This window comes from Dermacentor silvarum, chromosome 3 (assembly GCF_013339745.2).
Source record: "Dermacentor silvarum isolate Dsil-2018 chromosome 3, BIME_Dsil_1.4, whole genome shotgun sequence".
Lineage (NCBI taxonomy): Eukaryota > Metazoa > Arthropoda > Arachnida > Ixodida > Ixodidae > Dermacentor > Dermacentor silvarum.
This window is the reverse complement of record NC_051156.1, coordinates 54238754-54255058: the sequence shown is the minus strand read 5'-3', so window position 1 is coordinate 54255058 and position 16305 is coordinate 54238754. Positions and strand designations below refer to the sequence as shown.

General features: G+C 47.1%; 1 protein-coding gene and 7 non-coding genes across 8 annotated transcripts; all 8 read right to left on the bottom strand.

Annotated features, from left to right (window-relative positions):
* Positions 1-4236: 4236 nt before the first annotated feature.
* Positions 4237-4328, bottom strand: Trnai-uau (transfer RNA isoleucine (anticodon UAU)). The gene is given in 2 exon segments: positions 4237-4272; positions 4291-4328. It is a non-coding gene; the product is annotated as a tRNA-Ile (tRNA).
* Positions 4329-4437: 109 nt separating this feature from the next.
* Trnai-uau (transfer RNA isoleucine (anticodon UAU)) lies at positions 4438-4529 on the bottom strand. Its single transcript is given in 2 exon segments — positions 4438-4473; positions 4492-4529. It is a non-coding gene; the product is annotated as a tRNA-Ile (tRNA).
* A 110-nt stretch (positions 4530-4639) lies between these two features.
* Trnai-uau (transfer RNA isoleucine (anticodon UAU)) lies at positions 4640-4731 on the bottom strand. Its single transcript is given in 2 exon segments — positions 4640-4675; positions 4694-4731. It is a non-coding gene; the product is annotated as a tRNA-Ile (tRNA).
* A 109-nt stretch (positions 4732-4840) lies between these two features.
* Positions 4841-4932, bottom strand: Trnai-uau (transfer RNA isoleucine (anticodon UAU)). Its single transcript is given in 2 exon segments — positions 4841-4876; positions 4895-4932. It is a non-coding gene; the product is annotated as a tRNA-Ile (tRNA).
* Positions 4933-5041: 109 nt separating this feature from the next.
* On the bottom strand, positions 5042-5133 carry Trnai-uau (transfer RNA isoleucine (anticodon UAU)). The gene is given in 2 exon segments: positions 5042-5077; positions 5096-5133. It is a non-coding gene; the product is annotated as a tRNA-Ile (tRNA).
* A 102-nt stretch (positions 5134-5235) lies between these two features.
* Positions 5236-6243, bottom strand: LOC125944231 (uncharacterized). Its single transcript, XM_049664557.1, has one exon. The coding sequence runs from the start codon at positions 6241-6243 to the stop codon at positions 5236-5238; it is 1008 nt and encodes a 335-aa protein (XP_049520514.1).
* Positions 6244-10383: 4140 nt separating this feature from the next.
* Positions 10384-10475, bottom strand: Trnai-uau (transfer RNA isoleucine (anticodon UAU)). The gene is given in 2 exon segments: positions 10384-10419; positions 10438-10475. It is a non-coding gene; the product is annotated as a tRNA-Ile (tRNA).
* Positions 10476-12085: 1610 nt separating this feature from the next.
* On the bottom strand, positions 12086-12177 carry Trnai-uau (transfer RNA isoleucine (anticodon UAU)). The gene is given in 2 exon segments: positions 12086-12121; positions 12140-12177. It is a non-coding gene; the product is annotated as a tRNA-Ile (tRNA).
* Between the last annotated feature and the right edge of the window lie 4128 nt (positions 12178-16305).

Here is a 16305-nt window from a genome sequence, read left to right as displayed (position 1 = left end):
CGCAGAAACCCATCACTTTGGTCACGAAAGAAAACAAATCTCGACACAAGTTGCTTGAAAAACAAATGAGTTAAACTGAGTCCGCCGTTGCGCAAAGAGTGAAACAAATTAAATCTGCTCATGCGTTCCCATACTGAACCCCAAATAAATTCCGCAAACACTCTGTGTATTTTTTGAACTGAAGATCGGCTCATGCATAGCACCTGCAAGACGTAAAACACTTTAGCTACTAAAAACATATTACACACTTTGGCTCTTGCAAACATCGAAAAGTTGTGGCCTCCCCATTTGTTAGTTTGTTCTTTCATTCTGTCCCTCTCATTCGTCCAGTATTCTACTGGCTCTCGGTAGTTGCCGAGTGGAACCCCAAGATAAGTGCCTGGTAACACACTCCACTGCATTCTGCAAAACAATTCTGGCGTATCTTGCCAGTTCCCATGCCAAAAACCTAGACACTTTGGCCAACTTATGGCACTACCAGAAACACTACAAAAAGATTGGGCTTCCTTCACTACTTCTGCAATGCTTTGCTTATCGCGACAGAACACTGCTATGTCATCAGCATAGGCTAACACTTTTATTTCTCTGCCAAAAAACGTGTACCCGCGAATACTATGGCTCTGAAGTATCTTTAAACAGAAAGGTTCTAAATAAAGAGCGAAAAGCAAGGCCGAGATCGGACACCCTTGTTTTATGCTAGACAGTACTGGAATTCGTCTGCTGAGTCTGTTGTTGATAATTAGGTTTGTTGTACAACCATCATAAACCATTTTCACCCCATCCAAAATGACTGTTCCGACATTCATGTATTCAAGAAGCAGAAACAGGATCTCGTGCGACACCCTGTCAAAAGCTTTGGCTAAATCCAGTTGTAGCATAGCTACACGATCTTGCATCAAATCGCAGCATTCAAGTATGCTTCGCGCTGTGTGTATATTTGTGAAAATAGTCCTACCTTTTATACCGCATGTCTGATGTGTACCTACTAGGGATTTCACTACACTCTGAAGACGTTGGGCGAGCACCTTCATGAATACTTTATAATCAATGTTAGCTAAACTTATTGGTCGGTAGGCCTCTACTGATTGAAGCTTCATGGGGTCAGTAACTTTCGGTATAAGTACCACATGTGTCTGTCGGAAGGAAGGAGGCGTCCATTTTTGTTACATAACACTTCGTTATGACGCGATACAGAGCCTGTGCTACTTCAACCTTTGAAAATTTTATATATCGCTGCCCCAAGACCATCTGGTCCAGGCGATTTTCTTGCACTGAGGTCATCGATAGCCTTTTCAATTTCTTCTACAGAAATAGGCCTTTCAAGAGCTTCCTTAAGTTCACCATCAATTCTCGGCATCAGAGGCAAATAATCACTTTTAAACGCCGAGATATCGCTTGCTGCTCTTGCTTAGCAGCGTACTATAGTGGTCCACGAAAGCACGTTCTATCATTTCCTTGTCGTTTGTAAGCTGCCCTTGATAAACTATTTCTTTTATTTCCTTACTCAATGCGTGTCTCTTCTCATCACTTAGCGCTCGCTTGGTGGGCGTTTCACCCAACCATACTCGTTCTGCGCGTGCTCTCAAAACGGCGCCGCGATATCTCTCTTCATCAATGACTTCAAGTTTCGCTTTAAGTTCTTTGATATCGCTTACAAATGTACCAGCCGCGCCTCTTTCCATGTTCAAAAGATATGCTAACGTGCACTGCAGTTGACGTTCTTCTTGCTTCTGTTTGTGCCGCAACACGCATGCTCTCTCTAAAGCAATTATTTTCGCTTCGGTTTTAAACAGTTCCCAAGCTTCTACAACATTTTCCGCATTTTGAAGGAGAACATTTTCTAATTTCTCTTTTATTCTTCGTAGAAACAATTCATCCTGCAATAAATTGTCATTAAGTTTCCATAAGTGCCAATTAAATTTTTTCTCTTTGCTTTTCGTACCTATCGTAACCATTACCAAGCAATGGTCACTGAAACTGATGCATTCGACACTGTAGCTAGAAAGGAGCGGAACTAAGAGAAATGGGACATAGATACGGTCTAACCTCGAGTGGCAGTCTCCTTGAAAATGCGTATATTGCACATCACTGTCAGAACCAAGAACACTTCCAACATCCTCCAGATCAACTTCACACAAAATTTCATGCAGAACAGTTGCGCTTCTATCTTGACTGAGCAGCTTTTTCGATCTATCTATCGGCCGGCACACACAATTAAAGTCGCCAAACACTAGAACGTGCCTGTCACACACCAAGAAAGACCTCAGATAAACAAAAAATTCTTCGCGTTCACAAGCATTATTAGGTGCATATACACACACCGCCCGCCAAAGCAGTCCAGAAAAAGAAAAATCACAAATAAGCATACGCCCTCCCTGACATGAAGTAACTTGCTGCTCTGTTATCCCAATACTGTTTCTAATAAAAAGAAGGCAGCCACCAGAAGTACCATTCGCATGGCAAACGCATACGTTGTAATTCGTTCTGAAAATTTCTGCCAATCGATCCGTTTTTTCCTCTGATTCAATTTTTGTTTCTTGGACTGCCATCAAATCAATGTCTTTTTCTAATAGCATGCGGCTAATCTGACATTGTCTTCGCCGCTGTGACAGTCCTCTGACGTTTAATGTCGCCAAACGAAGCGGAGTGGTGATGTTAATTTCGTTTGCCATTGTGTTAGCTGCAATTAAGGTGGGCCCCTACTCACACGGTTCGAGGGAACATAGCGGCTGTTGTATACACTGATGCTTGGTGTTGCTCTTTGAAGGCGACAACTGCAAAACGACGTCCTCGTAGAATCACTCCCGATCAAAGATCGGGTGCGGAAAGTTCTTTCCGTGGCACTACCTCCGCTAAGGCGGAGGCGGCGCATGTGACGGCCGTCTGTCTGGCGGCACGTTGGGCTTGACCTTCAGCGTCGACCGTCGGACTGTCGGTGTTTTTGGTGTCGGTCCTTCGGTATCCACGCCGTCGGTGTTTTGGCTGTGGTCCTCAACATCGTCACGCAACCGCTTTCCGGCGCCCTTAGCGTCGGAAGTCAGGTCCATGTCCTCACTGACGCTAACTGGCTCGTCAGCCACTTTGGTCGGAGGTGGCGTGATTTCTGACGACGCGCCTGTCACGTCAGCACCAGCTTCCGTCACATGAACCTTGGCAGGTGGAGGCGCAGAATCCGGCACATTGCCTCCATCTATCCCCTTCAGGTTCACCTTTGCGGTCTTCGTAACCAGTGGTGCAGACTGAGCCGCCGCCCCTTCAGCTGCTCCTTTGGCGGCCTCTTCGGCGTCCTCTTGATCCATGAGAAGCTCGGACGAGTCCTCGCTCCTGCCTGGGCCTGCAACGTTGGCGTACGTTCTCACGCACTGGGTCTCGTCGTGGCCAAAGCGACGACACAGCCCACAGCGTGGAACCCGGCATTCTCGTCGAATGTGTCCAGTGCCACGGCACCGGAGGCAGAGGGGTGCTCTGCCCGGGACAATGACGAGAGCCAGGTCTTCCGCAACACGAAGTTGGTGTGGTAGGTCGTCTGCTGTCATTCCGGGCTTGAGTTTCAGGACCACAGACCGTGTCGTGGTTCCTTTGTCGTTGCAGCCCTGGACTCTCCACTTCTCTCTCGTCACTTCAGTTACTCTTCCGAACGGTGCCAAGGCTGTTCTGACGTCTTCGTCAGGAACACCATGCAACAGCCAGAAGAGCTTGAGCCTGACACCCTGGTTGCACGGGTCAATGACTACGCAACGGTGTTCCTTGACAAGGAATCCTTCTGTGTCCAATATCTTCTTTTTGGCCGCCTCGTTCGAAAAAGTTACGGCCCACACATGATTCATCTGATAGGCCCCGAGGGCCACCACTTCCGGCAGCAGCATGAGTCGCGAAAGCGCATCCCTGAAATGCTCGACACGGCAAGGCCGAGCTTTAACTTCGCCGTGGATAAACATAGTGCTCAAAACACTTGCACCTGAAGGCAGTTGTGGTAGAACCATCTGGTAATCCGGAGAAGGTTTTTCCGTTGACCGGGAACCGCGGCCGAGGGCCGCTGTAACCGCTCCTGCGGAGCAAGACATTCCGCGACCGTTCACTGTGATGGCCGGAAGTCGAATCCCACTAACCAATTGCGCCACTGGGGACTGAGTTCTGGAGGTAACCTGAAATAGCTCATATCACGTACCAAAGGAAGAATAAATTAGCTGTCTGCATGCTGGCCTTATCTCACGAATGGCGTTGGTAAAAACATTGTTCCCCAGGTGAGGCTCGAACTCACAACCCCGGCATGGCTCACAAGCACTGTCGTATAAGTACCGTGCGCTAACCAATTGCGCCACTGGGGACTGAGTTCTGGAGGTAACCTGAAATAGCTCATATCGCGTACCAAAGGAGGAATAAATTAGCTGTGTGCATGCTGGCCTTATCTCACAAATGGCGTTGGTAAAAAAATTGTTCCCCAGGTGAGGCTCGAACTCACAACCCCGGCATGGCTCACAAGCACTGTCGTATAAGTACCGTGCGCTAACCAATTGCGCCACTGGGGACGGAGTTCTGGAGGTAACCTAAAATAGCTCATATCGGCGTACCATAGGAGGAATAAATTAGAGGTCTTTATGCTGGCCTTATTTCACAAATGACATTGGTAAAAAAATTGTTCCCCAGGTGAGGCTCGAACTCACAACCCCGGCATGGCTCACAAGCACTGTCGTATAAGTACCGTGCGCTAACCAATTGCGCCACTGGGGACTGAGTTCTGGAGGTAACCTGAAATAGCTCATATCGCGTACCAAAGGAGGAATAAATTAGCTGTCTGCATGCTGGCCTTATCTCACAAATGGCGTTGGTAAAAAAATTGTTCCCCAGGTGAGGCTCGAGCTCACAACCCCAGCATGGCTCACAAGCACTGTCGTATAAGTACCGTGCGCTAACCAATTGCGCCACTGGGGACTGAGTTCTGGAGGTAACCTGAAATAGCTCATATCGCGTACCATAGGAGGAATAAATTAGAGGTCTTTATGCTGGCCTTATTTCACAAATGACGTTGGTAAAGATATTGTTCCCCAGGTGAGGCTCGAACTCACAACCCCGGCATGGCTCACAAGCACTGTCGTATAAGTACCGTGCGCTAACCAATTGCGCCACTGGGGATTTTTTTTCTTTATTACCGACTTGGCAACGTACAACACAAGATAATAACAATACATGAGGGTCACGATAAAAGTGTCTGCCACTGGTTGGCTGACACGGGGGCTAAAAACGCTTGAGGTTCGCAAGCTCAGTCATCACACTGAGCCATGTTGGTTGCTCTTTTTGCAAACTGTACAATTCCTTGATATAGCAAATGCTTTCGATGAAGTACTCTCTAACAGACCGGAGGTTTGGTTCGGCATGTCTCACGGCCATTCTACATTTCCATAGACTATTCAAGGACAACAGCATGAACAAGTCATATGGTACAGTGTCTTCATTTTGAGTAGGCAAAAAACGAATCCCGCATGGCGTAATCGGTAAGTCTTTCTTTAAGGTTCTCTGTAAAACATCCCAATGGAATACCGCATCCCAACAGTCGAGAAAGATGTGTTCGACTGTTTCGGGCTTCCGACATATTAAACAATTGACGCTCCAAGGCACAAAAAGTCCTTTCTCCTCAAGCCATGGTTTGACAGGTAAAGTATTGGTGTGGAGCTGAAAAAAGAAGGACTTCGCCGATGGGCGTACTGGCATTCGTTTTACTCTTTTTAGCACGTTCTTTTCCGGTCCAATGCAGAACATCGAGCGGTACAATGGTACCGGCAACATTGCCTCTATCAGGTCTTTATATAAGCGCTTTCGTGGGACCCGACTTAGGTATTCCATCGAAAAGCGAACCTTCATAAGCTGGAAAGCCCAGACGACTTCCTTTAGAAAACCGCGCAATCTACCTTGACTGCACCGGCGGGACGAAACGATGAATTCGGGTATAGCTTCGCTCAGCCTTACTTGAAACATAGTTAACAAAAACGGGTCCTTTTGGTCACCTAAGTAAGCAAACCTCGACACAATCTGCCTTATGAACAAATGTGCAAGACCTAGTCCTCCACTTTTAGCGGAGCGAAATAGATTGGTGCGACTGGTGCGCTCCCAGCTTGAACCCCATACAAACACTGCGAGTACTCTGTGTAATCGTTGTATGTTGGCCCTTGACATGCACAATGCTTGAAGCACGTAAAAGATTTTGGCAACGGCAAAGAGATTGCAGACCGTCGCGCGAGCAAACATTGAGAAATTGCGGCCCCCCCATTTAAGTGTGCACTCACGAACTCTTTCTGCTTCAGCATTCCAGTAATCCACTGTGTCACGGTAGTGCTCAAGCGGCACCCCGAGATACTTTGCCGGCGTGACGGTCCACTGGATATTCACAAACGTACTCGGAGGGTCTACCCAGTTGCCGATCCATACCCCTAGGCATTTATCAAAGTTGATAGCACTGCCTGTATTTCTGCAGTATGATAACACTTCCGCGATCGGGATTTCAATACTTTCTTTATCCCGACAAAACAACGCGATGTCGTCCGCATATGCGAGCATTTTCACTTCTGCAGACTGTACTCTGAAACCCAATATTCTATTGTCATTGTTGATCTTCCTACAAAGCGGCTCTATGTATATTGCAAATAAAAGAGGGGACAAACCACACCCCTGGCACACGGATGATCGCACCCTAAAGCTTTTGGTAACCTTCTTGTTTATTATGAGACTGGCGGTACAGTCTTGATAGCACATCTTTACCCCGTCCAAAATTAATTCATCTACATTTACATGTTCTAGAATGCAGAAAAGAATTTTATGGGCCACACGGTCGAAAACCTTCTCCAAGTCCAACTGTACCATTGCTCCGTGTTCACCTAGGTCGTCGCAGTATTCTAAAATGCTTCTGGCGATGTGAATGTTAGTATAGATTGACCGTGCTTTAATGCCGCATGTTTGGTGCGGCCCTACGATGCGGGTCACCACTCCTTGTAATCGCTTTCCGAGCACTCTCGTAAATATCTTGTAGTCCACGTTCATCAGTGATATCGGGCGATAAGCGTCGACAGCTAACAATTTATCTGGGTCGTCTGTTTTTGGAATCGGCACCACGTGCGAAGTCCGAAAATATGGAGGAACCAGCTTTCGGGTGTAGACCTCCTTAAACAATCGTAACAGGACCTGGCTGGCGTCACTTTTGAAGGTCTTATAAAAAGCCGCTCCGAGTCCATCAGGTCCCGGGGACTTGCCAACAACTAAATCTTCTATGGCTCCTTCGATTTCGGCGATGCTCAGAGGCCATTCCAGACGCTCCCGAATATCGTCTTCTAATTGCGGCATGTTTGACAGGAAGTCCGTTTTGTATCCTTCTGTGTCCTTAGCACTCCCGAATAATTCACCATAATGATCAAGAAACGCCTGTTCGATTTTTTCAGGTTGGCCCGTGATTTCGTTCCCGTATCGAATCATTCTGATTTCATTCCGCCTCGCGTACGTCTTTTCGTCCGATAAAGCTCGTTTTGTCGGCGTCTCGCCTAGCCAGACCCTTTCCGCTCGTGCTCTTATAACTGCTCCTTTGAACTTATTTTCATCGATAAGCTCAAGCTGGCTCTTCAATTCTTTTATTTCTTTTGTTCGGCTCCCAGGTCTGTCGCTTTCTACGGTGTACAAGAAATCAAGCTCGCGTTGTATTTCTTTTTCTCTTTTCCTTTTGTTGAAAATTTCCGTAGTGGCTTCTTCTATAGCGCTGATCTTAACTTGTTTAAAAATCTCCCATAATTCTAGCATGTTACCTTCTTCGGCCTCCATCAATCTGTGTAACTTTTCTTTCACGCCTTCACAAAACGATTCGTTCAGCAGCAGCCCATCGTTAAACTTCCACGTCTTCCAGTTAAATCGCGACTTACTTTGTTTAGTACCTATGGTGAACGTTACAAGGCTGTGATCGCTAAACGACACGTGTTTCACACTATAACTGCCATACATGGGAACAAAATCCAGTGCAACATATGCTCTGTCTAGCCTAGCGTGACTATGCCCTTGAAAATGTGTGAACGCGGGCACACCAGCACTGGACAATACATGACCAACGTCTTCTAGGTGAGCATCTTGCACGAGTGTATTTAAATGTAAAGCACTTTTGTCGCGCACTGGAAGCTGTTTCACTCGATCAGCAGCAAAACATACACAATTGAAATCTCCGAGCAACACGACTTTCCTATCACACTGTAAATGCTGGCCTACACTTTCAAAAAAGGACAACCGCTCACTTTCTACGTTGGGGGCGTACACACATATCACCCGCCAACCTACGCCCGAAAAGGAAAAATCCACAAAAAGCAGTCTCCCACTTTGACAAGAAAAAACATTCTCTTCTACGACTCCCAAATTATTTCTAATGAAAATAGCGCACCCCGCGGAAGTTAAAACAGCATGTGATACGCAAACATTGTATCTATTGCGGAACTGTAGCACCATGCGATCCGTCTGTTCTTCACTTTCTATCTTAGTTTCCTGCACCGCCGCTATATCAATATCTGTTTCCGAGAAAAGCCGGCTAAGCTGGTATTGCCGCTTTCTGGCACAAAGACCGCGAACATTTAGGGTAGCAAGACGGAGTGCAGTGTTTTGGGCCATCATTGTAGTTTTTGAAGAACAAACGGACCGCATGGCACCCACCTCATGCGTCTGGGGTCGGTGCTGCCTTGGCCTCTTGCACGAACCTTCCGTAGCTGCCTGGGCAGCCTTCGGAAGGCGCAGTTCGTGTCCTTATCGTTGTTCTCCATCGTCCCTTGGGGTTGGCTTGGTCTTGTAGATAACTAGAAGAGATACCGCGAGGCACACGCGCTCGCGGCTACGTCGGCGGCGTGCCTGCCGCCTTACGGTCCGGTGGTAAATTCGGCCGCGGTCTGATCAGTGACCGCCGGGTGATGGCCGCCTTTGGCGGCGGTCCGTCGGAGTTCCCTGCAATCAGGGCTTCGTCCTCGTCCAACGTCGCATCGTGGCCGCGCTTGCTGACAGTGGCGCCGCTTGCTGCCTCGCTTACGTCCATGACGGCCGGCTCTTCGCATGACGGTGACTGCGCTGGGACGTCGTGCACTTTGACGGCGCCCGTGGCTTCACCTACTGTGTCGGTCACTTTTGGGCTTTCGTCGTTGGTGCTTGTATCCTGCAGCTTGTCGGGAGGGGCTAACGTTGCCGCATCATGCGCCTCGACCTTCGGCGTGGCTTCGCTTGCGGCTTCCTCAGCGTCGGCCTCGTCCATGACGAGTTCTGCGGTGTCATCTCCTCCAACTGGCCCTGCGACACTTGCGTACGTCTTCACGCACTCACTTTCTTCGTGTCCAAAACGCCGGCAGTGCGTGCAGCGAGGAACTCGGCACTCACGTCGGATATGGCCCTTGCTATGACACCGCAGGCATAGTGGCGCTCTTCCCGGCGCGACAAGGAGGGCCATGTCACCGGCGACGAGCAGCTGGTGTGGAAGGTCGTCTACCTTAATTCCATTATGAAGCTTGAGGCGCACGAGGCGCGTCGTCGACCCCTTGTCCTGGATTCCTTGAACCCTCCACTTTTCCTTAGAGACGTCGGTCACTTTCCCGTACGGGGCAAGCGCTACACGCACATCTTCGTCCGCCACGTTAAACAGAAGCCAATGAAGCTTGAGGCGTACGTCCTGGTTCGTCTGGTTGATAACCAAACATCGTTGGCCCTTCACTTTCATTTCGCCACAAGCCAAAGCTTTCTTCATGCCCTCTGTGCTCTTGAAGGTCACCGCCCACACGTGGCTCATCTGATAAGCCCCCCACGCTATCACGTCGGGGAGCAATTCCAGACGTGCCAACGTATCCCGGAAATGTTCGACTCGGTAGGGCCTCGCACGGACATCCGCATGCAAAAATAAAGTGTTGAAAACACTACGACCTGAAGGCAGTGTAGGCAAAATAACTTCGTATCCTTCGGCATCCGTTCCGTCCATCCTGTTACCGCGGCTGTTAGTAGCCGCAACCACCGCTCCTTGGGAGCACATGATACACACGTCCGTAGGCTTTCGCGGCCGGAAGTGATTGCGCCACTGGGGACTGAGTTCTGGAGGTAACCTGAAATAGCTCATATCGCGTACCAAAGGAGGAATAAATTAGCTGTCTGCATGCTGGCCTTATCTCACGAATGGCGTTGGTAAAAAAATTGTTCCCCAGGTGAGGCTCGAGCTCACAACCCCAGCATGGCTCACAAGCACTGTCGTATAAGTACCGTGCGCTAACCAATTGCGCCACTGCGGACTGAGTTCTGGAGGTAACCTAAAATAGCTCATATCTTGTACCATAGGAGGAATAAATTAGCTGTCTGCATGCTGGCCTTATCTCACGAATGGCGTTGGTAAAAAAATTGTTCCCCAGGTGAGGCTCGAGCTCACAACCCCAGCATGGCTCACAAGCACTGTCGTATAAGTACCGTGCGCTAACCAATTGCGCCACTGGGGACTGTTTTTTTTTTCTTTATTGCCGTCTTCGGCGTACGAAATCAAGGGTTACAAATGATAAAACGTGCCAGCCACACTTTGGCTAGCACAGTACTAAAATCTTTACAGTGACACCAGTTCATCGAGTACAGACATCCATTGTGGTGGATCAGGCAGTACTTTGTACGCGTCTCTCACGTAAACAACACTGTCAATGAAGTGTTCTCGCACCGGTATCACAACTATGTCTGCATGTTCAAATTGCATGCGAGTTTTCCACATCGCGTGGAGGCCCAGGACCATAATGAGGTCATACGGTACTTCCTCTGAGGTATCTACTGGCAAGAAGCGTATTCCATACGGGTCCAGAGGTAACTGTTTCTTCAGCGTTCTCTGCAGAACGTCCCAGTGAAAGATCGGGTCCCAGCAATCTAGGAAAACATGTTCTATTGTTTCTGGTTTTTTACATAAAAAGCAGTCGGTTGTCCAGGGGATGAAAATACCCTTGCTATGAAGCCAGGTCTTAACGGGAAGTGTGTTTGTATGTAATTTGAAAAAGAAAGACTTAGTTGATGGCCGTACTGGCATTTTCTTGACTCTTTTTAAAACGTCCTGTCCGGGGCCTCCACGGGGCGAACGGTACAAAGGTACAGGTAGCATCGTGTCCACAAGATCTCTAGATACTGCTGCGAAAAACGGACATTCAACATCCTATACGCCAGCACCACTTCACGCAGGTACCCAGTCAAGGTTCCCGGCATGTTCTGAGCCGACGAAACAACAAATCCCGGAAGAAGTCTACCCAGCCGTACTTGTATTAGTGCCCGAAGAAAGAGATCATTTTGATCCCGCAGAAACACAAAGCGTGACACAATTTGTCGCAAAAACAAGTGAACTAGACCAAGCCCACCTTTCTTGACCGGGAGAAACAAATTTGTTCGACTCGTCCTCTCCCAGGTAGAAGCCCAAATGAAAGTAGCGAAAATGCGGTGAATTTTTTGTACGCTTACCCGCGCAGCACACAAGCACATTCATGACATACCATATCTTAGAAACTAAAAAAAGGTTACAAACAGTGGCTCTAGAAAACATTGACAGTTGCTTTCCTCTGCAACCGTCAGCCTTTTCCTTTGCTCTCGAAACTTGGTCGAGCCAGTACGGTTCAGGCTCACGGTAACTTCCGAAGGGCACCCCCAAGTACTGTGTAGGTAACCTTGACCAATTCGATCGAGAAAAGGTCTCCGGTGTGTCTTCCCAACTCCCATGCCAGAAGCCATAGCTTTTATCCCAGTTTATCTGGGCTCCAGCTGAATCGCAAAATTTTTCGACTACAGCAGTTGCCTCTTTAATGCTGGTTTTATCTGTGCAGAAAATCGCGATGTCGTCGCCATATGCCAATATTTTTACATGTGCTGCCTGTAGTCGATAGCCTGCTATGCGTTCGTTGTTTTTAATGGCCAAACAGAGTGGCTCAAGATAAGCAGCAAACAGAAGGGGCGAAAGCGGGATTGCGCCACTGGGGACTGAGTTCTGGAGGTAACCTGAAATAGCTCATATCGCGTACCAAAGGAGGAATAAATTAGCTGTCTGCATGCTGGCCTTATCTCACAAATGGCGTTGGTAAAAAAATTGTTCCCCAGGTGAGGCTCGAGCTCACAACCCCAGCATGGCTCACAAGCACTGTCGTATAAGTACCGTGCGCTAACCAATTGCGCCACTGGGGACTGAGTTCCGGAGGTAACCTGAAATAGCTCATATCGCGTACCAAAGGAGGAATAAATTAGCTGTCTGCATGCTGGCCTTATCTCACAAATGGCGTTGGTAAAAAAATTGTTCCCCAGGTGAGGCTCGAGCTCACAACCCCAGCATGGCTCACAAGCACTGTCGTATAAGTACCGTGCGCTAACCAATTGCGCCACTGCGGACTGAGTTCTGGAGGTAACCTGAAATAGCTCATATCGCGTACCAAAGGAGGAATAAATTAGCTGTCTGCATGCTGGCCTTATCTCACAAATGGCGTTGGTAAAAAAATTGTTTCCCAGGTGAGGCTCGAGCTCACAACCCCAGCATGGCTCACAAGCACTGTCGTATAAGTACCGTGCGCTAACCAATTGCGCCACGCGGTTTTTTTTTCTTTATTGCCTGTTTACATGATACAGAAGGGAACAAGACAGAGGGTTTCAAAACGTTTTGAAAGCGGTCAGCTCCTCAAACAGCTCCACCCAAGCAGGTGGCTGTGGTTGTGCATGGTAAATCTCGCATATACGCTACATGTTCAATTAAATTTTCCCTTACAGTGTGAGGGTCAACGTCGGCATGTCTTACTGCCATTCTAGTTTTCCATATACTATGGAGGCTCAGGACCATTATCATGTCGTAAGGAATGTCACCATCATTTTCAACTGGTAAATATCGGATTCCATGTGGCGTAATCGGCAGTTCCTTTTTAATAGTTCGCTGAAGGATGTCCCAATGAAATATTGGATCGCAGCAACCGATAAATACATGTTCCATTGTTTCTGGTTTCTTGCATAATATGCAGTTGACTGTCCACGGTACGAAGATTCATTTGTCTTGTAGCCACGTTTTTACCGGTAAAGTGTTTGTATGGAGCTTCAAAAAGAATGATTTTACATGGGCTTTTATCGGCATTCCTTTAACTCGTTTTAAGACGTCTTGTCCAGAACCTCCAGTGTATATGTTTCTATACAAGGGAACAGGCAACATAACATCCAATAAATCTTTGTACAGGTTCTTTCTTTTCACTGTACTGAAATATTCAAACGAAAAACGCGCCTTACGTATGCGAAAAGCAGCAACAACTTCGTGCCAGTAACCTCTTATACCGCGTAACGCGGTCTTATTTGTGCAAACAATGAATTCCGGTAGTGCATTGTGCAGGCGAACTTGTATCACCGTGCGCAAAAATGGGTCACACTGATCCCTTAAAACATAAAACGTGACACAATTTGTCTGATAAAGAGGTGCGACAGACGAAGCCCACCTTTCTTCACGGACAAAAAGAGATTAGCGCGACTAGTTCTTTCCCAACTCCCTCCCCAAATAAACACTGCAAAAACTCTGAATTTTTTGTAGGTTAGCCCGGGACATGAACAACACTTGCATCACATACCATAACTTGGCGACTAAATACAGATTACAAGTAGTCGCACGTGCAAACATTGACAGATTCCGACCCTGCCATCCCAGTATATTATCTTTCACCCGCTCTGTTTCTTCTTTCCAATATTGTTCGGGATCGTCATAACATTGTAGAGGGGCACCTAAGTACGTTGTTGGCATTGCTGTCCATTGTACGCCAGCGAATGATTCAGGTTTTTCGCTCCACTCGCCATGCCAAAACCCTATGGTCTTCTCCCAGTTAATCTTGCATCCGGCTTCCTTACAAAAGTTACCCGTCAGCCTAACCACCTCTTTGATGCTTTCCTGGTCCTGACAAAAGACAGCAATGTCATCAGCGTATGCGAGTACCTTGACTTCTGTCGCTTCAAGCATAAAACCGCGAACTTTTTGGCTATTAATTAGGCTCAAGCAGAAAGGTTCCAAGTAAACATCAAAAAGTAATGATGAAATTGCACATCCTTGCCGAACACTGGAGAGAAGATGGATTGGTTCACTTAACTTTTTGTTTATAATGATCCGCGTGCTGCACTCTGAGTAGGCCATTTTAACTCCATTTAATATCACTCTGCCGACATTAACGTATTCTAATAATGAAAAGAGTACTTCATGGGATACATTGTCAAACGCTTTCTCCAAGTCCAGTTGCAGCACTGCAACCCGACTGGAGAGGGCATCGCAACACTCAAGCACACACCGAGCTACATGCGTATTTGTGGAAATTGTTCGGCCCTTGATGCCACATGTTTGATGTGGTCCCACTAGCTGTGTTACGACACTTTGAAGTCTTTTCGCTAGCACTTTCGTAAATATTTTGTAGTCGCAGTTTGTAAGGCTTATTGGTCTGTAAGATTTTACTGTCAACAGTTTAACCGTGTCTTCGCACTTAGGGATTAGCACTATATGAGATGTTCCGAATGATGGTGGCATTCGCTGTGCTGCATACATTTCATTGAAAACAGTATGCAGTAATTGGCTGAGCTGATGTTTGAAAGCCTTGTAGAAGGCCGCTCCTAAACCATCAGGCCCGGGAGCTTTTCCTGCACCCAGTCCATCGATAGCATCTTCAATTTGTCGTAATGTAATTGGAAATTCAAGGTTTGCTTTAATGTCTTCTTCTAAAAGTGTCATAAGATTAAGGAAGTCACGCTCAAATCTTTCTAGTTTTTTCTTGTTTCCAAGCAATTCGCGATAATGAGCTACGAATGCTTGCTCTATCATGGTAGGCTCGGAAGTTTCCTCATTTTGATATATTATTGCTTCTATTTCTTTTTTTGTTGCGTATCTCTTTTCGTCACTTAACGCCCGTTTGGTGGGCGTTTCCCCATTCCACAATCGTTCCGCCCGCGCTCGTACCATAGCTCCTTTATATCGTTCTTGGTCTATAAGTTCGAGCTAACGTTTTGTTTCCTTTATCTGCTTCATGCAAGATCCAGCATTTTCACACTCTGTACGCATAGAAAATTCTACTTGGCTAGTTAATTCTTTTTCTTCTTGTTTTTCCTTGCGACGCAATACAGTTGCCCTTTCTATCGCTTTCATTTTAACGTTTGTTTGGAGAATTTCCCAGCTTTCAATGCAGTCATTGGTCTGCGCTGTCGTTGAGGAAATAATTATATCTTTTATATCACTCACAAAACATTCATCATCAAGCAATTTCGCATTAAATTTCCAAAGATCCCAATTAAAATTCGTTTCTTTTCGTTTTTCCCCTAAATTAAACATTACTAGGCTATGGTCAGAAAATGATACGTGTTTAATTTCGTATCTTTGACACAGTGGCACAAGCTTTAATGCAACGTACGCTCGGTCTAATCGCGCATGACTTTCACCTTGGTAGTGCGTATAAACGGATGTTTTCCCCGTCGATAAGAGACAACCGACATCTTCCAAATCAAAATCGTTTACAAGCACATTTAAAAACTGCGCGCTTGTATCTTTACGTTGCTGTTTTTTGGCGCGATCTTCTCGTCTGCATACACAATTAAATTCTCCCACCAAATTATGTATCGCTCACACTTCAGGTACTCTTCTAGCTGTTCAAAAAACGCTCTACAGTGCACATTCATCATTTGGAGCATACACACACAATACGCGCCACTTAACGGCGGCAAAGGAAAAATCAAGTATGACAAATCGGCCAGTTCCACATATAGTCACTTGTTCTTCTACAATACCAACACTGTTAGGAATAAAGAGAGCGCAGCCTCCCGAAGTGCCAACCGCATGACACACACACACACGTTGTACTGCGCTCTAAATGGCTGCACCATGCGGTCCGTCTGTTCCTGGCCTTCCACCTTTGTTTCTTGCACTGCTACTATATCTAAATTATTTTCTTGGAAAAGCCGGCTTACTTGGTATTGGCGTCTCCGGCTTGCCAAACCGCGAACGTTTCAAGTGCCCAGACGAAGGGGCTTCGTAAGGTTAAGTGCCATGGTTAAACCGAAACAGGTGGACCGCATGGAATTTACCTCAATATTTTGTGCTGGTATTCGGTTGACTCGTTGCTGCGATGGGCAACGTCGCGTCCAGCAAGCAGTTCGCCGGTCTACAGCGCTGTGGTTCAGTTGCTAGGCGCCTTGAAGCCATGGTGGGTGCTTTGAAATCCTAACTGGGCAATTCGCTGGGCTATGCGTTGTCCCTCGTTACGAGGGCATAGTTCCCTCCATTTTCCGGTCAGGAGAGACGGTGGGCTTCGGTTTGAAGCT